Source organism: Siphateles boraxobius, unplaced genomic scaffold, assembly GCF_051911475.1.
Source record: "Siphateles boraxobius isolate OS27281-9 unplaced genomic scaffold, OSU_SipBor_1 41, whole genome shotgun sequence".
NCBI classification, from domain to species: Eukaryota; Metazoa; Chordata; class Actinopteri; order Cypriniformes; family Leuciscidae; genus Siphateles; species Siphateles boraxobius.
The window spans coordinates 36942171-36967393 of NW_027509042.1; the positions used below are offsets into that span (position 1 = coordinate 36942171).

The following is a 25223-nucleotide window of genomic DNA, read 5'->3' on the forward strand; positions in this document are numbered from 1 at the left end:
CTACCTCTCAATAATATTACATGTGATGTCGTGTTTTTATCATGGTTTCCCTTGAAGATTATTTCCCATCCAGTAGGTGGCAGGAGAGGCGCCTCAGTCCCGGTTCAGAGCGCAGTTCAGTCATATGAAGAAGAGAAATCTAGGCGTCCCCCCTTCTGCGTGCTGCTGCTAGTTAACACGACGTAAGCTTTGTCTTTCCATGTCCTTTTAGTAGCCTCAGCTAAATAATAACGATGTAATTTAATATTTAAATATTACTCTACATTTAGTTTTTATCCTTGGTGTCTGTAATTTCTGTTTTTAAAATCTGCGCAGATAATTGATATGTCTTGTATAGATGATGCTTATGGTGGTCCTGATGCTGCTTTTGTTACTAGGCGACCAGGTTGACTTGCGAGCTAACTAATTAACAAGAATAATCCTAAGAGAACTAGCTAAAATAACCACAGTGTTTAAAAACGTAATCAGTAGTAGCCGCGTTTATTCGCTTTGGTAAGTTAGATTGCTGCCGATATGCGGCTGTCTACACAACGGAGCAATGGTCTGCGCTCAATGTGTCGTAATGACTCTGACAGTATTTCGCGGTTTAATTGATGATTTAAAAACGCATTAAATGAGAACCTTCTATTTAGAATCAATGTTAAGCACTTAATTGACTCTTTCTGCAATTGCAGTGCTATCTAACCATCAATGACCACCAAGACACCAGACATGGATGCCGAGCCCAACTATCGCCGGACAAAACCGGGTAATGGCCCTTGTGAGCAACAAATTATACCGTTATTATTTTTTTATTTTTTTTACAGACCACTGTACTCTTACATTACTGTCACATAATATGAATAAATATTGTATAAGATTGAGACAAATAATTGTACAGGCTGCTCACTGCAGAGCCATGGGTGGAGCTCCCCCTCTCTGGACGTAATTTTGGCGTAAAATGGATGGTGCTGGAAGGTCCAACCACACCCTAACCTTACCCATAACTATAAGTCCAGCCATTAGATCCACATAGATGGAGCTAGACTAAGTAAAAATCAACCCATGACGTCCAGAGAGCTGGAGCCGCATATCATTTGGCTCTGCAACGAGTACCACTTGAATAATTGTGCAAATATTATAATTTCATTGTAGGTGTTAGATCAACTCAACATGAAGCTTCAAATGGAGCTTCTGGACCTTCTTCACAGATTCCAGGTTTGTCTCAGACTGCCGACGTCACTCCTGAGGAAAAAACTAAAGGACGACGTGTAGGAATTCAGGCCTCTGACTCGGATTATGTTAAACTTGCAAAACAAGGAGGACAGAAGGGTAAATGTGTCTCACCTGTATAGAATTTTATTTTTATATTTGTCATTAACTTTGCTGTGATTCACTACACGTTCAGAATAGCGTCCTATAGGAACAAAGTGTAGTATTCATGTACAGACCGACTACTGCTTTTACAAAAATGAACAGTGACAAATTTGACTGAAACATACGAAGCAGTATGTTACAAGTTGATTTGATTGACTTTGAAAGATGTCTATAATTATGGCACTGTTAATCTTTCAATTCTCCTTTAGGTTTGCTGAGGCACGATGATCCTGTGGAATCAAAACCTAACAGTACCTACAAACCCTCTAATTGGTTCTCTGGCTCACCCGATGATCAAGAGAGGTGAGAATTTGTCAGCCCAATAAGGTCCTGTTTTGTACATAATTTTGGTTCAACGAATGATCCAAGATTATAAGAGACTATCTCAATTTATTACAACTCATTCGCCTGGATAAAAGAAGCTATGCATGTGTCAGTTAGTTCTGGTATTTAAGGCATGGCATGTTCAAGCAATTCAAGAATATTCTGGTCCGTATTAATAGGGTGACATGGAGGACTTCTCTCAGAAGAAATACAGGGGTTTGTAGAGACAAAAAAGGGTAAACCCCAATCCATCCAATCCATGGTGGTATAAATTGGGGTTCAATCTTTTGATCTTATGCTTGCAGCGGAAGTAATGCAACTACCCCTGACGGAATCAGCAAGAGTGAGTCTAAAGGGGCCTTACAGCAACTGGAGCCCCCATTTGGAACTGATAACTGTTCAGCCTGGGACAGGGATTCTGGTAATGACAAGGTGAATGGATTAGCACAGACCGTTAAAACCATCGTGTATCTGAACCTTCCATTCTTCCTTCAGCCGCCATATTATAAACAATCTTTCAATTGCCATCTTTTTCTTTTCTTTTTTGCCAAGCAAAATAAGTTTCTGCAAAAACTGGGGTCCAATCATTTTTGTTTTCCTTTGTTGTGATTCTGCTTTTTACTTTCTTGACTGGTTGACAAATGCACAGACCATTTTCTCTCACAGGAAAACAGGAGTTTTGCAAATAACCTTTTGTGTTTTCATGGTGAATTTTTATACATACAATTTGATAAAATTGCATGCTATGTGGCTACTCAGTTGGGAACACTAAATACTGTAAATATTTGAGAATCATTATTTAAAATAATTTGCTTTTCGTTACAGTTGCCTACTATAAAAGCAAATAGTTTAAAGGATTAAGGTTACTAAACAAAAAGACTTTCCATGGCAAAAACCAGTTTGACATATTTAACTATACAGAACTGGTTCTTTCAGAATGCTGACTCAAATGACTGTTGAAATGGCTCTGTACCCTGTAACATTAGATATGCGGTTCTCATTGCATGCCTTATCATGTTCATCATATACACAGGAAACTGAATCATCTTATTGCATTATTATTCATTTATTATTCTTCCTTCATGCTTCTTTCTTTTTATTAATGATGTTCTGTATCTGTGAGTTTCCTTTTTTATTGCTGGATGGAATTATTCATTGTGAATTAATCACTTGTTATGATTTTAATCGGCAGTGTTTTATATCATTATATTAAAATTGTGAATTAATATAAAAAATCTAATGTCCTCACACAGAATGTCAACAATGCTACATCGGAGATGCAGAAACTCTCCCTACAAGATATTGACGAGGCCAACAAGTTCAAAAAGACGTAAGTGTCTCAAACAAAACAACAACATTATTTTCCATTAATAAATATAAACTCATATAAAACATATAAAAAATTAAATGTTTTCTGTCTATATTAGTATTTGATAATTGTTTTTACACTGCAGTTCCCATGATAAGAAGAAAACAGCTCCAGTCAGCATGTCCAAACTTTTAAGCTTTGGTTATGCCCAGGATGAGGATAAATCTCCCAATGATGATGATGCTTCAAGTAAGTCTTCCTGTTTTTTTATTATCATATCATGAGTAGTTTGAGTTTTGCATTGTGTTAACCACATTTACAGTAGTAGGCAGCTGCAGTGCTGCTTGGTATGACATGCTTAAAGGTGCAGTAAGGAGTTTCTGACAAACACTGTTGATATTTTAAATCAATACCCAAACAAACACTCCCCTACCCAAAAGAAACACACCCCTCCCTTCATTGCTCCACCTCATATTAACAAACATGCTATGTAACACAGGCAACAATTGTGTTGTGATTCAACAACAGCAGCTGCAAATCATGGTTTTGTGAAATCGCAAAACCATGACCAAAAGTCACGTTTCCCCGACCACGTAGCCCCGAGTTCCCGCTCCACATTGGCACCCCTCTTTGCCCAGGACCTAGCGCTGGTTCTGAAGGCTCTCTCTCTACCCCGTTCGAGCCCTTGGATTCTTTTGCTCTTAGGGGGCTCTCTCTCAAAACTACTTTGCTTCTTGCCCTTGCTTCGGCTAAGTGCATTGAAGATTTGCAGGCTCTCGGTGAACGCCGATTGTATTCGTTTTTTGACCCGGTAACTGTAGTGTCACTCTCCGACCAAGTCCGGGCTTCGTGCCTAAATCTCTTTCTACTCCCTTCAAGGCGCAGGTCCTTTCTCTACCCGCTTTGTCTTCCAAGTCATCAACCTTGCATGACTCTGATGGTCAGAGTGCTGTTTGCCCTGTCAGGGCTTTGCAGAGTTATTTAGACTGCTTGGCTGCTTTCGACAGTCGGACCAGCTCTTTATATGCTACGGTGACTGCTAAGGAACGGGCAGTCTCTAAGCAGAGGCTTTTTCGCTGGACAGTGGATGCTACCGCTTTGGCTTATGAGAACCAGGGACAGGAATGCCCACTCAGGGCCCACTTGACGAGGGTTATCGCCTCTTCCTGGGCCTGGTCTAGAGGTATGTCTATCTGGGATTTATGCTTTGCTGCTGGTCGGTCTTCACAAAACACTTTCGCCAGGTTTTATAAGTTGGACGTGCTGTCTTTGGCATCTCAAGTGCTTTCGGAGAGTGAATAACCTCACTTATTTCAGGGTTATTGGTAAATAACGGCTTCTGGGCACAGTCTGTTACCGCTTTAGCTGTTGACGTGCATGTCTATGTGCATACTTATATGTGCTCGTTGTTGTGTCTGCCCTGTATTCAGTGCAGCCTGTTCACTATTTATCTGGTATGCAAATTGGTAGTCCCTGAGCTGTCATTTCATTGGCTTAGCTCCACCTAACAGCTGTGAGCACTCCTAGCACCGTCACCATTGGTTTGGCTATATGCTGTTGTACTCTGTGATTGGTGTAAACTTAACCATGTTTCTTCAGGCTGTTCTTCGACTGCTCTAACGGCAGGATTGAACACTGTTCCCACAGCGTAGCTGGGCTTCGCCATGTCAAAGTGACCGCTCTTGAAAGGGAACGTATCCTATTACTGTTGTAACCTCGGTTCCCTGAGAGACGGGAACGAGACCTTGCGTAAGCCGCCATGCTCACCGCTCAACCAGTCGTGCAAGCCATCAGTCTTTGATTCTGACTTCATTGTCGCCCCACTGCATTTTATACTACCCAAAGGCTCGTCAGTGTTTGGATAGTCGCGACAATTGGCCAGTTAATTCACTGGCGTTATCCTATAAGGTTTCAGGATTTCTATGAAGGGGAAGGGTTTCCACAGCATAGCTTTGCTAAGCAATGTTTCTTTCCCATCTTTCAGGGAAATGAGGTAACAACAGAATCCAGAGACGTTTTCAGGCCTTCCTACTCTCTAACGTCTCTCCAGCGCTAGTCTTAGCCTCAGACGCCCACTGACCGTTGTCTGAACGTCTGATTGCTTAAGGCCCACAAAATGGGAAAAACTTTGAGTTTCGAAGTTGACATCTGGTTGGTGGAATTCTACAAGATTTCTGGGAGGTGTGTGTGTGTGCGATCTTTAACGATCTGCGTGAAAACAAAACCGTCGGGACGCCAAATGAATGTGCAATAAACGGAATTATACCGGTTTCGCAATTTTCTGTGACTTCTCTAATAAAATAGCAGTTTTTTCCGGTGTAAACTCAAAAAATAGATCAATCCAAAACGAATTGACTTCCATTTAAAAAAATAAATAAACAGCCTTTTGTCTCCTTTCCTGCATGCGCAGCGTTAGCAGGCATTACACTTTTTTGTGCTTTGGCCAAACTCCTTCATGTAAGAAGTAAGCCTGTAGACGCGTTTCCATTACAGATTTGCGCAAAACTTTTGCGATGTTTTCTAAATGTCGATAAAAAGGCTATTGCAAAATGACGGTGCTTCCATTAACCGATATAATGCGACTAAAACGTATTTTTTTTTAAATCTCACGATCAGTCATTTAAAAAATCATGGCAATGGATGTTGGTAGGTTTATGTATATCCTAGCCACCGCACTAGCCATTATTTTAATCGAAGGAGACGTAGGAGTGTTATCCAAAGAAAAGGCAAAGAAAAGTGGCACATATGAGGTGTTTCTCCCTCCTATCTGCTTCGAGGTCTTGATAAATTGTGGCATCACTTTATTGTTTATAATCCAGTATTCCTGTGATACTTTTGTCTTTTATGAGTTTAATAAATAACTCTCTCATCTTCTGTCCAAACATACCGTGCCTTCTTTAAAGGAATAGTCGACTATTACGTACGCCAGGTGACCTTTGAATGCGAATGCGAAGTGCTTCCATTGCAGTTTTGCAAAATATTCCTTTTTTGAATTGGCTGAAAAACCACCTAATGCGAGCGTAAAAATTAGTTTGCGATCTTTGCGACTTTTTGCTAAATTGAAGTGTTTCCAGTGGGCATTTTTTTAATTCGCAATTTCAATTTGCGCAGTTTGAAGGATAATGGAAACACGGCTTGTGAAACTGCGACAATGAACACTTATCAGGATCAACTAAACGCTGGATTTTCAAAAGTATGTGAAGTTTACGGTGCCATTTTTTCAGTAAACTTGTACAACATTCCTGAATGAATGATATATTAGATAGGGCTGGGTATTTTTAGGAATTTCACAATTCGATTCGATTTCGATTCTTGAGGCTTCGATTCGATTTCGATTCGATATTGATTTATTAGCTTCGATATTGATTTATTAGCTTCGATATCGATTCAATAATAAGTAAATACAAAAGTAATTATAGTACCTGAGTATATTTTTAAATAATGTGTGCAGTATTACCAATGTTTAAGAACAAATTGTCCCCAGCTTGTTTCCTGTCATGGTTTATTTAGCAGAACAAACTGCACAATATTGTACATGTGTTGAATACAAACGATACTCGGTTACTAACGTAATCTCGGTTCTCTCTAGAGAGGGAACGAGTATTGCGTAAGTTTAGCTTACGCTACGGGAAAGATTCATCTTCTCGAGATATTGAAGCCAAAAAAATTATCCTTAATTTTGTATTCATTGTCAACGCAGTGCAGCAGCTAGCAGACCTAGAGCAGGCCATCTCGCGTGCTCATTGGCTGCCCTGCGGGCAACTGCTGCAGCCTACAAGTGAGCCCGGCGTGACGTCACGCCCAATGAAGGGCGCCCGCGCCTTCATAGCGTCACAGCCCGCCATAATGGGCGTGGCTTAGCGTATAAAAGTAGGGGCTGTAGGCTGACTTCCCTGGTTTTTCGTCGACTGAAGCGAAGTCGCTCGTGGCGCGAGCACGGCCGGTTACGCAATACTCGTTCCCTCTCTAGAGAGAACCGAGGTTACGTTAGTAACCGAGTATCGTTCTCTTACGAGAGGTTCTCTCGTATTGCGTAAGTTTAGCTTACGCTGCGGGAACACTTTGTCATCGCCGTGCGCGCCAAGGATCCACAATGAGACCCCGAACTTTCAGGGGAACCCCATAAGTGGAAAAAATAAGGTAGCCAGCCACGCGGGCCATCACTTGTAGATAAGCACACATAGGGAATACAGAGCAGCGCGCCGGTCTGTATAGGCACATGGCACATACCCTACTAGTGCAGCTCAACCAGGAGAGCTGAGTCACGTGAGAGTGATCTGAGCAGGAAGATCTGGGCAGAATACACCTCTCCTTCAAACTGACAAAAGATTAGCCTGCAAGGCAGGAACTTCTAGGTTATAAAACCTGACAAAGGTAGACGGAGAGCTCCAGCCCGCCGCTACACATATGTCATGGATAGAAATTCCACTGGACCACGCCCACGACGAGGCCACGCCTCTCGTGGAATGAGCCCTGATGCCCAGAGGGCATTGCAGACCTTTTGACGCGTAAGCAGCTGCTATAGCGTCCACTATCGATCTGGACAGGCTCTGTTGAGACCCTTGGTGCGCCCACCAAACGAAACAAAAAGCTGTTCTGAACGCCTGATGGAGGCGGAGCGCGTAATGTAAAATCTCAGCGCCCTGACAGGGCAGAGGAGATTCACCTCACTTTCGCTGTCAGATGCTGGCAGAGCTGACAGCGAAATAACTTGCGCTCTGAATGGAGTGCCCTTCACTTTAGGAACATAGCCATGTCTAGGTCTGAGGATGACTTTAGAGTCATTCGGCCCGAACTCAAGACACGACGCGCTGGCAGACAGCGCATGCAGGTCCCCCACACGTTTTACTGACGACAGTGCAGTCAGAAAGACGGTTTCCAGTGATAGATATTTCAACCCCACGGAGTCTAGTGGTTCAAATGGAAAGGCTTTCAGGGCCTTGAGGACCAAAGAAAGATCCCACATAGGAACCGACGGGGGGCGCGGCGGGTTCATCCTTCTAGCTCCTAAGGAAGCAGAAGACCAACTCATGTCTTCCCAGTGACTGGCCGTGCGTCGATTCTGCGAAAGCTGCCACGGCCGCCACGTATACTTTGAGCGTGGATGGGGACCTCCCCTTATCCAACAGCTCTTGTAGGAGGGTGAGCAGATGCGCCACCCCGCATGTCCGTGGGTCCAGACCTCTGTCGGTGCACCATCCGGAGAACACCGACCATTTAGACGCGTAGAGCCTTCTCGTGGAAGAAGCTCTAGGCTGCATGATCATGTTCATCACTCCTTCTGGCAGGGCAACGAGTACCCGTTGATCAACCATGCGTGCAGAGACCAGCGCTCTGGATGGGGATGCCAGATCGCGCCGTGAGCCTGAGAGAGGAGATCTGCCCTCACCGGAATCGGCCACGGAGCTGTAAGTGACAGCCGTGCTGGTTGCGGGAACCAAATCTGGTTCTCACAACGCGGGGCTATGAGGAGCACCGAGTGGCGCGTTTCCCTGATTCTCTTGATCACCTGTGGTAACAGAGAGACCGGAGGGAAAGCATAAAGCGGGAGGCTGGGCCAAACCTGGGCTAGCGCGTCCTCGTCCTTCGTGAAGAACGTCGGGCATTGAGTGTTGTCTTTTGACGCAAATAGGTCGACTTCCGAATAGGCGCCACAGCTTCTGGACCGTTTGGGGGAACATTGTCCCTGGACAGTTTGTCTGGGCCGTCGTTCAAATGGCCAGGCACATGCGCCGCCCTCAGTGAACGCAGGTGCATCTGAGACCAAATAAGGAGGCGTTCCGTCAGATTGCAGAGATTTCTGGATCTGACACCGCCCTAACGGTTTACATAGGATACCACAGACATGTTATCCGAGCGGACAAGAACATGTTGGTCCTGTATGAACGGGAGGAAGCGCTTCAGCGCTATCATTTCCAGACAGTTTATGTGAAATCACACTCCTCTTGGTCTGACCACTGGCCGAAGACCGGTCTGCCCTCGAACAGCGCGCCCCAACCCGAGTTGGACGCGTCTGTCGAATGACTTTCCGATAAGAGATGGTTCCCATCATCACTCCCTGCTGGTACCAGTCGGCTACTAACCAGGGCTGCAGAGCCGCTATGCAGGCCTGAGTCACTCTGATTTTCTGGCCGCCAGAAACCCAGGCTCGGCGGGACGCACTAGCATTCAACCAGCGTTGGAGCAGGCGCATGCGCAGTAGGCCCAGCTGAAGCACAGCTGCAGCTGATGCCATACAGCCCAACATCCTTTGAAATGTTTTCAAAGGGAGAAAGCTGCCCTTCTGGAAAGATGCGGCTAGGTGGCGAACACGGTGCGCGCGCTGTGTCGATAAACGAGCCGTCATGGTCACCGAGTCCAGTTCTATTCCTAAAAAGGAAATTGACTGGCTGGGCAGTAATGAGCTCTTGGTCCAGTTGACCGTGAGACCCAAGCTTTCCAAGTGACTGAGAAGCACTGTTCTGTGAGATAGCAGTTCGGTCTCTGACTGTGCCAATATCAGCCAATCGTCCAGATAGTTCATTATTCGCAGCCCCTGACTTCTCAGGGGGGCAAGCGCCGCGTCCATGTACTTCATAAATGTACGGGGTGCTAGGGACAGGCTGAACGGCAGGACGGTGTATTGATATACCTGACCGTTGAAGGCGAATCTCAAAAATTGCCTGTGACGGGGTATTATCTGAATCTGAGATAGGCATCCTTCAGATCTAGAGAAATAAACCAGTCCCTCGGGCGAACGTGCACGAGGATTTTCCTGGTCGTAAGCATTTTGAATGGTCTTTTCGCAAGCACTTTGTTCAAATGTCTCAGATCTAGGATTGGTCTGAAGGCTCCGTGCTTCTTGGGTACGAGAAAATATCGGCTGTAAAAACCTGACTCGCTCAGAGAAGGCGGTACCTTTTCTATAGCCCCTTTGCACAGCAGCTTTGCTATTTCTGCGTGAAGTAGTTGTGGTACTTCCGCATTCACTATCGTCACGGTCCGGGCTTGAAAGCGCGGGGGACGGCGAATTAATTGAAGTGTATAGCCCTGCTTTATTGTGCTCAGCACCCATTCTGAAATCCCTGGGATAGTTTCCCACGCAGATATGTGAGCCGCTAGGGGGCGAATGGCCTCCGGGTTCAGATCACCACTATTTGCGGCCTTGTGTAACTGAACCGGAGCCGAAAGCGCGGCGCGCGTGCTCTCGGTTCTGGGCAATGGCTGCTCGCTGAAAGCCGAAACTGGCTGATTTATACGAGATGTCCCAGTCATAAGGGATGGGGAACATTCTTTTTTTCACTTTTTGACGCGCGAGCAGCGCTCCGGGCGGAAAAGCTTCCTGGCCCAGGCAGAGAGCGCAGATTGGCGGTCTCCAACACTGAGCGGCTCTGCACGAGCCATATGAAGTGCGAGACATCTTGAAAAAGATGTCTCGCTGCTCTTTTAGGAAGTGTAGAACACAGAATACAGAGATAAAAGGATATGTCGCCGGATAGCGTAGCTCACACGGATGGCTGAAGGTGGCGAAGACGGCCGGCTTCCTCAGCGCTGTCCTAAGCTGGCTGTTTCGCTTGTTCGACGGCGGCGGTGGCTTCTCTCAGATCCAGCGATGCGAAGAGCTCGCTGAAGAGACGAAAAACCAGGAAAGTCAGCCTACAGCCCCTACTTTTATACGCTAAGCCACGCCCATTATGGCGGGCTGTGACGCTATGAAGGCGCGGGCGCCCTTCATTGGGCGTGGCGTTACGCCGGGCTCACTGGTAGGCTGCAGCAGTTGCCCACAGGGCAGCCAATGAGCACGCGAGATGGCCTGCTCTAGGTCTGCTAGCTGCTGCACTGCATTGATAATGAATACAAAATTAAGGATAATTTTTTGGCTTCAATATCTCGAGAAGATGAATCTTTCCCGTAGCGTAAGCTAAACTTACGCAATACGAGAGAAGCTCTCGTAAGAGAACCACAACTGTAACAAACAGGTACTTTATTAACACCTCTAAAGTGCATGTAACTGGAATAGAAAGTATATTTCTTTCTTCCTATACATTCAAGTTATAAAAGAAATGTAAACAGAAACACAAAATGTGCATACTCATAAAAAAAAATGCGCTTTGTGAGGCACACGCGCGCACATTCGCGCACACACGCAAGGACTCTCGCTCTCTCTCTGTAGTGCGCGCGCTACGCGGTTTGGAGCTCGCGAGCTCTAGATTTCGGGGGATTTGAACTAATTTGCGTACATCAGGGAGCCGCCATCAATATGCGAAGACTCCTGGAGACTTAATGTTGTTCTTATTATCATTTAGGGGGGCTTAGGAACATTTTGGGGTAGCTTCAGCCCCCCTAAAATAGGCCTAACGACGTCCCTGATTGGTGGTGCAGGCTTGAACGGAGTGCAACTACTGTCAGCCCCCTAATATTAGATGCACACCGGTCTTTTATCATAGCTACATCAACTTTACATTTTAACGCCCCTAAACATGACACGGGACAAAACAAACTAATTGGTTGCTTTACATGTCGGTTAATCAGACGATCCTTTTGGGCGGTCCTTAGCCAATGAATGTTGTGATGGAGTCAAGACCTTCTGCCGTCAGTCTTAAGGTCTGGGTACGCAAGACTACTCCAGCACTGGAAAGCTTTTCCAATATTAACGCGGGTCCTTGCTCTTTCCTGATTGTAACCCTTCTTCCAGTTATATTCCTCTGACCTTTTCCTCCATCTCATCTTTCTACAAATGTCCCTCTTTCTCACTCTCTCTCCTCCCCCATCATGAGCCCCCTACTGCTGATTGGCTGAAAGAGTGTTGTGGTACGTGGCCTGATTGGTCTGATCCACTATGTACAAACACAATATATACATATATTTTTCAGCACACACAAAGAAAATATTCACAAAATTGGTTGTTTGGGTGTTGATTTAAATTTTCGACAGCATTTCTCAAAAATCGCTTACTGCACCTTTAATGCATGTCACATTATGTATGTAATTGAAAAATTAATTTGTGTACATTTTATATTTTAGGCATTACCTTTGAGCAGACAAGCACCATTGCACCAGAGGATGAATTGGAATAAAAGACGATGCCCCCCAAAACCCTTCTTCAAGAATTGTTGTTCTCTTGTATCCAATAGCTCCTTTGCATCAAACACCCGCTATCTGCTTAAAGCAAAAACACTATTTTTCTTCTTTGACTAGTTTGTGTCAGGCTCACATATCTATGGTGCTTGTGATCTGTAACTAACCCTAGAAGGAAGGAATATTTGTGAAGTCCCTAAATGAAAACTACAGGTTATGTGCACTACAAAATAGATCTTAGATGCATTGAGCATTGATGCCAAGGTAGAGCTGATTTTCATATTCATTTTTCACTTATACATTAATGCTCATGTCATGGCGCAATAATGTGCCAAAACCTTAAGAACACTGAAGATAACACACACATTTAAACCGATAAGATGTACTTATGCCACATTAAACAGCTCTTTCTCACCTCAAATTGTCAATGAATATGACAAAATGCATAAGCTGCAAACATACATTATTACTCACTTCAGCAAATCTCTGGTTTGAACAGTTTTGAATATCCTTATGGTCTAATAGTTAACTGATTGAGTACATGATGAGCACACAAGAAGGCTATCTTACCATGAATTATTACATAAAGTAAGGAGATGCCCTTTGAGAACTGGAAGGGGGTTTAGGGAGTTCGTGATTTGTGAATGTCTGTTATTAGTATTAATGTGATGGTAAATAATCTCAGATTCAGTTGTTTTGATGTTAAATGCTGTATAAGTTATGTTTACACTTGCTGTCAGTTCATGCCTATAAATGATAACTAAATAAAATTGCATGTGCACGAAATGCTTGCTGTTTGTGGTCATTGTTTCATAGGTCAGCCTCACAGGATGAATGCACAGTTATCCTTATAAGTTTTTATTTGTTTCCACAGTTTATACATTCCCGATATTTATGTGTAAAAAATGTTCCATAGAGGAAAACATTTTAATGCTAAAACTAAAAAGAGAATTAAATTGGTAAAAACAACATTAATAATATAATTTCTATTTAATATAATTTGACATACACGAATAATTTAGTATATTAATTTGTGTATATTAACAACTAATAACAAACACGTGCATTAATGTTCAAAACTTGGTATTTTTTTTTTATGTTTTGAGAAGTATTATGCCCACTCAAGACTGCATGTAATTGATTAAAAATGCAATAAAAACAGTAATGTGAAATATTAATACAATTTAAAATAACATTTCTATTTTAATATATTTTAAGATTTCCTGTGATGGCTAAGCTGATTTTTTAGCAGCCATTTTTACAGTTTTCAGTGTCACAGAAATCATTCTAATATGCTGATTAGTACATGCTCAAGAAACAGGAGTTTCTGACTTCAAGATGTTTAATTTTCAAAATGAAAACAAGCAGGAGTTACAGTAACAGGAACGTTACAGTAAAGGCTTCAGGTTAGTTTAACAGCCCTAATTGTTGAACATTGGCCGGCTTCTAACAGGTCCAAGACTGTGACTGGTTGTCAGAACATGATAGGAGGCTAAAAGATGAGCCAAGGTCCAAAACCTTGATGGGTAAAGCAGAGGGTGAGCTGAACTGAGCTCAAAAAGGCGTTGGTACTCCATCTGGCGGAAGGGTATTTTGCTTACTCTGTTATTATGTAATGTGTGGGAATTTATTTTATTTTTTATTTTTTTTCAGTTGCAATTTATGTTAATTATAATAAAACGAATTGCGAAACATATGTTTTCTTAATTATTTACAGATAACTTTTTATATAATACAATTTGATCGTGAACATGTTATCATCTGACAGAAGCAGTTAGATCACTGCCAATGGGAGATGCCCTTTTATCCACACGATGGCAATGTTGCCTAATGCTCATTTTGAGAGAGCCTTTAGAAAAACGATTTTTTTTTATCATCCTACAAAATATTTATGATGCACTGGCTAGTTTTCGCCAAAGTTATGTGGACTTTGTTTAACCCGAATACTTTTGAAATCCGACCAACAGAAGACTAAATAAATATATCAAAGCTATTCAAAGTAACGAATTTGTGGGCGTTAATGCGCACCACGAGCAGATGGTCACTCATGTGACCGTTTAAGCATTGTTGTTTTCGCTAGGTAACCGTATTTTTCAGTTTACTTCGATGGGAACTCCATTTTTTTTTATCAACTCCTGTTCGACTACATGGCAACACATTCAAATGCCCTGAAACAGCATCTCTCTATGTGGAGCGTCTACGTCACGCGCTCTGACCCTCTTGCCCAGTGCGCGAGCGGCGAGACCCAGCCGGAGCCGCCCGTTCATCTATCGCGTGAAAACACCTTTGAAAAGAATGTCATCCTATGATTCTTTTACAAATGGATTTATCGGTGTCCACGAATAATTTGCATTTCGGCGGTTTTGTGGTAAGTACTGGCGATTTCGCGCAGCTCCAATGGAGCGTTGCTAACATCTGGCGCGCGCTGGCGGCGGGAATTCATCGCTGCTTTATCGCTATATCTCGTGAATCTCTCATTCAGTCAAATTCAAAACTGAGCTGTAATAGACGCTGTGGATAGTGCACAAGCCGAGAAACTGTTCTCTTTTCTGTCGATGCCTGCTTTAAAGCTCATTCCATCTGTCTTTCTTCATTGCAGTGATTAACGTCAACTGTGCAGAAAATATGTATTTGTACTATACTTATGCTTACATAAATGGACTGATGGCCTTGTTCAATGCATAAAGCTGAATAACTTGATCAGGTGTAGTGTCGCGTCCAGCTCTAATCGAGATACCTACATCTCCCATCATCATATCTGGCCCATCTTCTGACCCTGCATGGCGCATTCAGTCCACATGTTCATCACCTAATTAACCTGGGCAATGCATATGCCATATTGCATTAGTTAGTTGCATTAATTATAATCCTTGATGACATGTGTTATGGCACCCTACAGCCCAGTATCCCACAGCCTTCACTGTGAGGTAGGCTGGTCTCCATTATGACTGGTAGATGCTGTCACTGGGACTGAAGCTGGACCACCTTTTAGGCACTTTTGTTTATCCATAATTGAGCATCCCCTTCTGTCCTTGCTCTCAACTCCTGCCCTAATAATTGGAGCTCGACAGAATCCAGAATAATTCTGTGGCTGTTTGGACTGTAATGACAGTGTTGAATGGATGCAGTTTCAGCTGCCTCATCATATTGACCAGAGTTTAGATTGAATGCAGGCTTGCTGCTGTGCACCATCATGTAATTGCTGCTGTGCGGTGATTTGCTTTGAGCAGTTCACAATTACAGTATGTAAAGACTGCAGGGACAATTCAACATGATGCAGTAAGACGTGGTTCCTCAGAGACTGAGCTGCATGTCTTTACACTGCATCGGCATGTTATGTGGTCTGAAGAAGCATCCCAGGGACTTGTGTGTGTGTATGTGCATTTATAATGGCCAAGGCCGAGCTTTGCTATTCATTAGAAGTGATGGAATGACCTCTCTGGTGGTAGTGGTAACTACACAATGTCAGATGATTCCTATAAGTAACAGTTTATTACTGTTTCTTGGTCATTGCGGCTAATAGGATGGTTTGCTTGTTTCCTCTCCTCCCTTCTCCTCTGTATATAAACCCTGTGCTTTGACTGACAGCATCTTGGTAAATCCAGTGTGGAGGTGGGTGGGGATTTTAAGGACTTCTAAAGTGGATTTTGGATTTTATTTTTGTAAATGCCAGCACAGTGGGCTACTGCCATTTATGACGTTTATCAGCTTTAAATGATTGGATTATGTATGTATGTGTCTGTTTTGCACATTAGTGATGGCAAGACCGATTCAATTCCGTGAACCGGTTCTCCTCCTGACGGTTCATTTCAGCGAATCAGTTAAAAAAGAACACTTCCATGATTCTTTTACATCATTGTGCAATGACATCACTCTACGTACCAACCAATGGTCCTCAAGCAGGGGCCTCCACAACCTTCCAGATGACTTAAAAGGGTTAAGGGTTCTTTAGGGTTCAAATCTTTATTTCTATTCAAAGTTTAAAGACAGATTTTTGCCCCTGAGTGAAAGTTGTAGAAACCAAACAGTTAGTTGTGGTTTTATCATCAAAACATGAGAAACACTTGTCATCCGGTATTAATTCACAAATTAATATTATATGTTTTGTCTCTTTAGAAATGCACATTTGGCAGTAGCTTGAGTTGGGACGCAGATGTAAATTTATGTTCATTAACAAAAACAGTAGCATCTATAAAAATTGTAACAACCTAATTTTTATAGGTCCAAATTGTTATACTATAATTTTGCTCTAAGCTCACACTGCGGTGTGTTTTGAGCCGAGCTGATAAATGGATTTACTGTTCAAACTTTGTTCTCACTGTATTGATAAAAAGGAATTGTAATTTGTAGTTAAAGTCCCCCTGTAGTCAATCATTTTATTCCTTAAAACTCATCTTTGAACTCGAGCTTCATAAATGCTGTTCATTGATTCCAGTAAATTTATTGACATTTGGGTTTAAAGTGTTTTAATTCTTCAATATATATGGTTTAAAAACGTCTGAGTGCTGCCCTCTTCAGGTTGAACGGTGGCTACTGCAGTTGAATTTTCCTATTGGATGTTTGCGGTGGTTCGTGACGTAGCGGTTGCAGGTGACGTAGGCAGGTTCCAAAGAGATACGTCTCAGGTGCACGCCCCCCTCCGCTGGGCTCTGCCCACTTTTCCAGCATTTTTCAAATATTGCCAGTGGGTGGAGTCAGGCTCTGACCAGGGGTTTACTTACCCTTTAAAATAGCTTGAATGTAACTCTACACCCTTGCCTCATTTAGTATACGAGGTTGTATGAATATGCAAATTAGCCCCACCTCCACTCACTCACACCAGCTCAAAGATCCACTGGTTGACTTGACAATAACACATTGCCTTGATTGGTTACAAGTAGTGCTGGGCGGTAAACCGGTTCAAACCGAAAACCGGTTTATATTTTCGTCACGATATTGATTTTGAATAAACCGCCATACCGGTGTATTTAATTACCGGCATAATTTTGAAAAAAAATGTGATATCAATTTTTGGTCAAACCGCCCAGCACTAGTTACAAGGTATTTTGTGACGTCAGAAACACCAGAGATTTCAAACCGCGTTTTTGAGACTTTGAGTCTTTGGTTCACCGCCGTTTTTAAGGAGAAAACACACAATAATGGTGTTGACTTATGAATGTGCACATGATTTGTCTTAAAGCATATTACAAACACCACATAGACATATAAACAACATTAAAAGCTTGATTTTCACCACAGCGGGACTAAGTCTAATGAAAAATATGATCACAACTGGAAAACGAATGTTACTAACAGACCTAGATTGACAGTAGCCTCATTGTGTAAAATGCGTACTTCTAATTCCAAATATTGTGACCTGTCCTTCACTTGCAGTTTTTAATAAATAAAAAATATCAGAAACAAAGATCTGTATTTTACGGTACATTTTATTAGATTATTGCCATTAACATCACACCAGGAGATCCTCTGTAGGCTATCCTCGGAAAACTTTGACAATGGAAGACAATGGAAACATTACTGTCATTTTTTTTTTTACTGTCAAGTTTTTACATACAAATATTTATTAATTTTAACGAATTAATTTTTTATCGAATCTGTTTATTAAATTATTCAAGACAAATCTATTTCTATGAAACATTTAAAAGCAACAGAGTTGCACCAAACTGCTGTACAATAAAACGTTGAGCATATAAAAGGAAAGCGTTAAAGAAAAACATGCAGCTTTCAAAATATACACACATTAAACAGAATACAATCTCATCAATGACTCATTGCGGCGAGCAGGACGAGGGCCATGGGAGAACGGCGCGAGGCCGGTGCCGTGATTATTGATGAGCGACGACTGGAGATCGAGAGAGGCCAGGCCTGTACTATTTTATTTAATGCTTTGTTTTATTATGTGTGGGGCAGTCGACCGTGAGGGACTGCCGTCTATACTTTCGTTTTTGTATTTGTTTAATTATTTATTATTAAAATTGTTGAACGTTCGCCGGTTCCCGCCTACTTCTTCCCATAACATAGAACATTGATACACTCATCTTGTGTGAATGATTCAATGACACACACTTGTCGCCTTACATTGCGTTGCGACGTATACGGTTCTTTGTGCATCTTTTCCACAAATATTACGTTTTCAAGACAATGTCTCAAGTTGAATTTTTTTTTGAAACTCAAAAGAACACAAGAATGCATCCCAAGAACGCCCACAATAAACACAGAGAATGATTGGGCTCAGGTGAACTCTTAATACCGGTGAGACGACTAGTCAATTTTGAAATGTGTAGTTTTGGCGCTTCTAATTTTATGTTAGATCTAATCTCATTCCATCTAATCTTAGTACTCCAGAACATCCTATCAAAAGGCCACTCTTCAAAATATCACTTTATGTTATTTGCATGGTCTGCTTTGACATTAAAATGCAGGTAGGCCAAGCTGAAAAATAGGCTGTTCTTGTTCTTGTTCTTGTTCTTGTTCGTTCTAGGCATCCAGGAAGAAGAAAATAAGTGCATGTTTTTTTGCTGTTGGTTGGGGGAGGGTACTGGAAAGGGAACAGGTTGTCTTGTCATGCTGTTGCATGCTGGGATGCTGGAACCCACGTTGGAATATATCCCTTGTTGCCCTGCCGTAATGCTGCCAAGAACTCCAGGCTTTCTTTGCCAGTCTAAAAAAAGTGCAATGGACAGAGATTTCCATGCAGCTTTCTTATACACCATAAACATGAAATTAAAAGTGTCCCTGGCCTGTTTGCTTGCTTTATGTATGTTCCTGATCCTTGTGCATGATTCATCAGTGCACATTATTCCAAAGAAAAAAGTTTGTCTGCATAATAGTTCATCAAATTGTACATGATGATTTTTGAGGATGAACTTGACCTTCAGCTTCTACATCTCAGTCAAAAAGCCTCCTTAAAAGTGGATGCAGCTTGCAGCATGAATTTCATGATTAAATTAATTCCCAGTAGATAACATCAAGTCCTGCCACATTAAAGAAGTAAAATGTGTATGATTACTGTTATGCTGACTTCAAGGAAGTCACCTTCACTTATATATCAGCTAGGTCAATTACTCAACCAAAATTTGGTATTTGTGTCTGCTTCGTTCTAGTGTCGGTTCCACAAAGAACTGACTCTTTAACATTTTCTGTTTTGAAATATTTTTAATACATTTTGATGAAATATTGTCTCAAATATGCTCTTTAATTTATATATGTTTATTTATATGTAATATTTATTTTGTAATATTTATTTAAAATAGCAGCCATTTATTTACTCCAGTCTTCAGTGTCACATGATCCTTCAGAAATCATTCAAATATGCTGATTTGGTGCTCAAGAAGCATTTCTTATTATTATTAATGTTAAAAACAGTTCATGTAACAGTTCAATGTTAAAAATCATGACACTCAATCATTTCAGTATTCTTTGATAACAAGAAAGTTAAAAAGAATAGGATTTATTTACTGTTTATTTGCTATTTATTCTAAATGTCTTTACTGTCACTTTTAATTTGATAGTCTGTGTGTTCATGTGTGTAGGGGGAATGCCTACTCCAAGGCAAAGCCCTGTGGAGGAAAGGGAGGTGCTGAGTGGTGAGGAAAGATCCAACAACAACAACATGGCGACTGATGCCACCACCACCAACCTGCTGGCTTCTGTTAAAGAGCAGGTATACCGCACCGTTTCCATCTGCTTGCGTCTGGCTGTAGGGTAGCTGTAATCTGAATAGCAGCTCAAACATGAGTGGCTGCAGATTGTAGATGTATTAAGTAAACATTGTGCTCATTAGTCAAAAGTCATATTTGCATTATTAATTCTTGGGTGTGGAAAGCTCACTTTGAGGACACAAATATCTAGTCTACACTGAAGTTTAGAGCTGATAACCTCGTTTCGTCTGTGCACAGAGTGATTTTATTTTATTTTCAGCAAATTTGTTTAAGAACAAAATTCCTTATTACCTGTTTCTTCACATCAGGTTTACACTGAATTTGAGAGCTTATAATATCTAATTAATCAAGTAACTTTTTATTATATTTTATTATTTTATTATTATTCATTTTTATTGCCAATTTATTTTATTGTTTTTTATTATATATTTTACTTGCTTTAACAGCCAATTTGGTTTAAGTCCCCCTGTAGTCAATACATTTATCCCTTAAAACTTACTTTTGATAACCAAAATGACAGTCATGCCTTAAAATAGCTTGAATGTAACTCTACACCCTAGCCTCATTTAGTATGCGACAATTAATTAATATGTAAATTAGCCCCGCCTCCATTCGCTCCAGGCAGCTCAGAGATTAACAGGGTAAATTTACTGAGGTAAAAGCTGCACAATGGTGTCTCTCTTTACAACGTCGATATATTGGTAAATCTACCTGATTTTTCATATCAACAAAAAAATATACCGGGATAACCTGGCATCTCTCGAGACTCCCCTGCTAGTTCACTGTTAATGAAATGCTAATGGTTTGTCTTAAAGCAAATTAAAAACACAGCATACACATATAAACAACATTAAAAACTTGATTTTCACCACTGGGGGACTTTAAGAACAGACTTTAAGAACAAGATTCTTATTTAAAGGGGCTATATGTAGACTTCAAAAACCCTTGTTAATTAGCGATACCGGTGGCTGTTAAGTGAACTGCAGCCAACACCTTATTATTGCTCGTGCTCGCACTCTGATTGAATGTGATTCAAAGCCCAAATTGACTCATGGCAAAGTTCTTTTTCGTTCTTAGTTAGAAGCTTGAAATACCTTAGCAGCGATATACTGATAATGATCATCCCGACGGCGTCCACGCTTCCGAGAGCGACGTTTAGATGAATATGCAAATATGGTCTGCAAGCTTTCCTTTTAATGAGAAAATAAATACTCAACAAAAATGACATTGGTGAGAGAACAGCAGTTAAGAAAGCATATGATCATAGAGATGTTTGTTGGCATCATGTCGACTGATGAGGTTATTCAATTTACACTGATATGATACCATTATTATTTTTTTGATTAACCTGTTTTCTTTGCATGACGCATTGTCATTACAGTACAGAATGGCTCATTCGGCATTATCATGAACATTATAAGCGTTTGTTTTATATGTCATAGAACAGAAGAGAGGCTCTCGGGAGCGCAAGTCCTTCAAATAAAAATAGGAAAGAAGAAAATAATTTTCTTCTTTTTTTTCTACAATTGTTTGATTATCAGTGTATATATATATATATATATATATATTTTAGTTTAGTTTACAATTCTTAATTTATTTTAACATTAATTCTTATTTGCATGTTTTCTTGCATCAGGTCTGATGCTTCAGCCTTCAAATCTGTCTCAGTCCAGTGTCATGAAAATTACTAATTAAACTGTTAGCTTAATCATTACAAATCTTGTTAGTGCTGATAGTGTTCATTAACGCTGTGAATCTCTGTTAAAATCCAACTGATTGACCCATTGCCAGGCTTAACATGTTTCACTCTGACACTAGAAACTGCTGCATGGATTCATTGCTTTGTGTGTGTGTGTGTGTGTGTGAGTGCAGTGATTTGTGTGGTCAAGTCTTGTCTTTTCTTTGTGCTCTTCTTGGACAGAATCAGGACATAGGCAAGTATTGTCACTCTGAACAATAGGTTGAATAGAAGAGACCTGGTACAGCTGGTAGCTCACAGCATGGCACAAGGCAGATAGCCATTGCCTGACTTATCTCACCAGGAGAACAACACTCAATAATCTCTCCTATTCATTGGCTACATTAATTGCAACCTCTTCTAGTTCTTGGCAGCGTGATACCTGAAATGCTTTCTGAATTTTATATCTATTTCAGAGCAGATACAATGCTCCAGAATCGTTTCGTTGCAATGTAACAATGGCAGGCAATCATGAAAATATGCGGTGACACAACAGTGATATTTCTTCTCCTCACTAAAGCCAATGCAGCAGCAATGTGGGGCTGTTTATATGTGTGTATGAAAGAGTGTGTGTCTCCTTTAAGGGCAGCTGCATCAACGAGTCTGTCTCTATCAGAGGGAGGCAGGCCAACAGTGCAGCCTTCTCACCCTCCGCACACACACACACATAAACAAACACACACATTGCACACACACACACACACACACACACACACACACACACACACACACACACACACACACACACACACACACACACACACACACACACACACACACACACACACACACACACACTCACACACACACACACACACACAGAGACCGAGGTTTCAGAGACAGATCAAGAGGAGGGGTAGAGGCCACGAATTCAGAAGCAAAGAGCAGCGTGACAGGATGGAAGTTGAGGAGGAATGGGATTTAAAGATGATGCATTTTGAAGCTAAATTAACATTGTAACTGGAAATGGGTATGAAGTGTGTTGCGCTCACATTATGGATTTGTATTTGATGAAAGAAGGCAGTGATGGTGAAACTTTTGTCCTCCTGTCTTTCTCAAGGAGCTCCAGTTTGAACGGCTTACCAGAGAACTTGAAGAAGAGAGACAGATTGTGGCCAATCAGCTGGAACGATGCAGGCTGGGGGCGGAGTCTCCAGGTGCTGCGAGTGACAGGTAAGAGGCAGCTTTGAAAAACGCTATGATAAAACCTAGGCCTAAATTAATTTGCTTTGTGAGTGGGATTTGAAGGAATAGCTCATGATTTAAAGAAAATCCACATTCATACTTCATACAATCAATTACTTTTCCTTGTTATATGACTTAATTTCCAAATTATAAGTTTTTTTTGTTGTTTTTTTTAAAGCGGGTGATTTTTTTTTCTTGGAAGAAAATGCATGGAAATCGCTGATGCTTGTATAATGTTCACGGCTCTTACTGTGTGAGATGACTTTCGAGCCGAGCCGAGTACGTTACAAGCACCTCCTGACAATTTTCAAACATGTTTAAAAAATTCAGGGTGTCAGGCTGATTTTAACCAGTGTATAGGCTGTCTGTTATTGCCAAATCATACACAACCACGTCACATAGGCTAGATCTATGAATATTATTACAGCCCAGTGGCACACACACACCTAAATACACTCTCTAGTTGTGGCTATGTTGTTCTCTGCTTTACACCCAATCATTTGTACACTCGTCTTTTTATTTTATTTTTATTTTCTATCCAAAGCTATAGCAGCAACATTGAAAGCTCCAGTCTCCGTGTTTAGTGTGAAAGCTCATGTGATTGCCGCCGGCTCGCCGTGTAGTACAGACGTGTACAGTACCACCTGCTTTGAAATGATTATCAGGTTAACTGATTCGTAACGTGCAATCGCTCACGACCTCCTGAGTGTCCGAACTGCACAATAGCTCTGTGTGAGGAACAGATTTAAATTTAGAACATTTACAGAGAGTCTTCCATTTTGCTGTTGTTCTTAAAGCTCATTTGTATGTCTAGACATTCAAATATGGCGCCTGAATATGCATTAACCAGGTTTAGCATCAGTGACGTCATACATCAGTGGGTCTTGCTTGTCTTGTCATACAAGTTCGGCGTAAATGATGGCAGAGAATATATTTATGAAAAGAACATCTGTACTGCGTTCTCATTATTACCATGAGGCCTGCTCAGCATGTTTTTCCATTCAAAACATGCACGTTTGTAAATATTTAATCACTGTTGCTGGTGCGGTTGTTAACAGCTTAATAGTTGGCAGTGATGGTACTGAAGGAAATGAAAACTGTCCTGTCATTTACCCACTTTACACATCATTTGACATTTCTTTCATGGAATACAAAAAACAGATGTTTAAAGCAGAATGTTCAGGATTGGTTTGCGACACCACTGGAGGATACTGAGCAAACCTTTCTTTTGATGGTCCTTTTTGTAATTTTTTTGAGCTTGACAGTTCAGCAGTGCTATTTAAGTATAGTTTCATTTTTAATTTTACTAATAGTAATTTTGTTGTTCTTTAGTTTGAGTTATTTTAGTTCTTCAAGTTAAGCTTAAAGAACATTTTTAGTTATGCCATTGCCTTGACAACAAGCTGAAATAAAATAATGTTTTTTTATATATTCCCTTTTATTTCAGTTTATTTAAGTTTTACGTAGCAAGAATAACCCTCTTTTGTTGTATGGAACAATGTAGCTTGAAAATCTTTTGTGTTCCATAGTAGACAAAAACCATTTAGGTTTGGAAAGACCTATGCAATTTTTTATTTTTAGATGAAATTTTCCATGAATATATCATATGTAAAAATTAAATGACAAAATTAAATTTGAGGAGGTAATTATTGTAATTATTTTTTTTGGTGCAGGGCGAAGGCAAAAAATTATATATATAATACTGTATTTATGGCCAGTGCTCACTGCTCACCTACCAGCATCCACCTTTATGCTAATCAGTCATGGTTAATTCCATTTAACAGAATTAATATGCATAGCACAAAAATATGCATTTTTACATAATCGTCACAAGGACGTTTTAGGCTTAATTTTTAAACTTTTATGATATTTAACTTTCAAATGTATCTCATATGAGTGTATCCGTGGCAACCACATATTTACCCCCCCCCCCCCACTCCACCCCACACTTAATGGATCACTCCTACGGCCCTGCTGACACGTGAAAAACACATTCAACTGTACAGTATATGTAGTCTGTGTACATACTAGGCATGTGCCGGTATCAAATTTTCATGCTGCGATTAATTGATTGAGCTTTTATCACGGTATACGGTATTATCACGATATTTTAATTGCACAAGAGAAACAGACGGATTGGGGGTATCTAAAAAAAACTTGCATCACAATGTGTAATTGTGATTGTCAAAACATTAATTTTATTTTTTAGTGACAACATGTTATAATGTTTACATGGTACAGTTACTGAGGCTACCGTTTGTATTATTGCTTAATCACAATTTTCATGATTTCAATTAAATTATTGGATTTAATTTCAATCTTGATTCAATATTGACTCATTTGGATAAATATTAGGTAGGCTACAGTAGATAGCCTGTATTTAATTTTTTCTCAAGAAAAAATATATCTCACATAATGCTGTAAACATACAGAGAGAAATTAAATATAATGCATACAATATAAATATAATAATAATATAAATATAAAAATGTAATATGCCGTAATTTTCATTATAATAACAATTATATAATGACAAGTAAACATATATTAAAATATGTAATATAGTGCACATATTTAGCAAAATACTCCTCTC

The 25223-nt window shown here is 40.8% G+C and overlaps 2 protein-coding genes across 7 annotated transcripts in view; both read left to right on the plus strand.

Moving 5' to 3' along the window:
• The first annotated feature begins 78 nt into the window (after positions 1 to 78).
• Positions 79 to 12832, plus strand: cunh7orf57 (chromosome unknown C7orf57 homolog). 3 transcript variants are annotated; one of them, XM_077199348.1, is made up of 8 exons: positions 79 to 182; positions 675 to 760; positions 1135 to 1311; positions 1566 to 1659; positions 1986 to 2112; positions 2934 to 3010; positions 3135 to 3238; positions 11993 to 12832. In XM_077199348.1, exons 2-8 carry the CDS (start codon positions 691 to 693, stop codon positions 12043 to 12045), a joined length of 702 nt encoding a protein of 233 aa, XP_077055463.1. In that variant the 5' UTR covers positions 79 to 182; positions 675 to 690; the 3' UTR covers positions 12046 to 12832. The 3 variants fall into 3 exon arrangements, with proteins under 3 accessions (XP_077055463.1, XP_077055464.1, XP_077055465.1); XM_077199349.1 differs by having other exon boundaries at positions 80 to 182; positions 675 to 748; XM_077199350.1 differs by having other exon boundaries at positions 171 to 235; positions 675 to 748.
• A 1218-nt stretch (positions 12833 to 14050) lies between these two features.
• Positions 14051 to 25223, plus strand: part of pkp4 (plakophilin 4) — a 39860-nt gene continuing 28687 nt past the window's right edge. Inside the window, exons 1-3 of one of the 4 annotated variants that reach the window (XM_077199354.1) lie at positions 14051 to 14414; positions 19579 to 19709; positions 22506 to 22618. In XM_077199354.1, coding sequence (XP_077055469.1) covers positions 19584 to 19709; positions 22506 to 22618 — 239 coding nt within the window. In that variant the 5' untranslated portion in view covers positions 14051 to 14414; positions 19579 to 19583. Of the gene's footprint in view, positions 14415 to 19578; positions 19710 to 22102; positions 22416 to 22505; positions 22619 to 25223 lie in introns of those variants that run through there. The other 3 variants (XM_077199353.1, XM_077199355.1, XM_077199356.1) reach the window with 3 other exon arrangements.

Coding starts and splice junctions, on each gene's coding strand:
- cunh7orf57 (XM_077199348.1), top strand. CDS start 691: ATGACCACCAAGACACCAGACATGGATGCCGAGCCCAACTATCGCCGG. Junction 1,660..1,985: donor TCACCCGATGATCAAGAGAG/GTGAGAATTTGT, acceptor TTATGCTTGCAG/CGGAAGTAATGCAACTACCC. Junction 3,239..11,992: donor CAATGATGATGATGCTTCAA/GTAAGTCTTCCT, acceptor TTTATATTTTAG/GCATTACCTTTGAGCAGACA.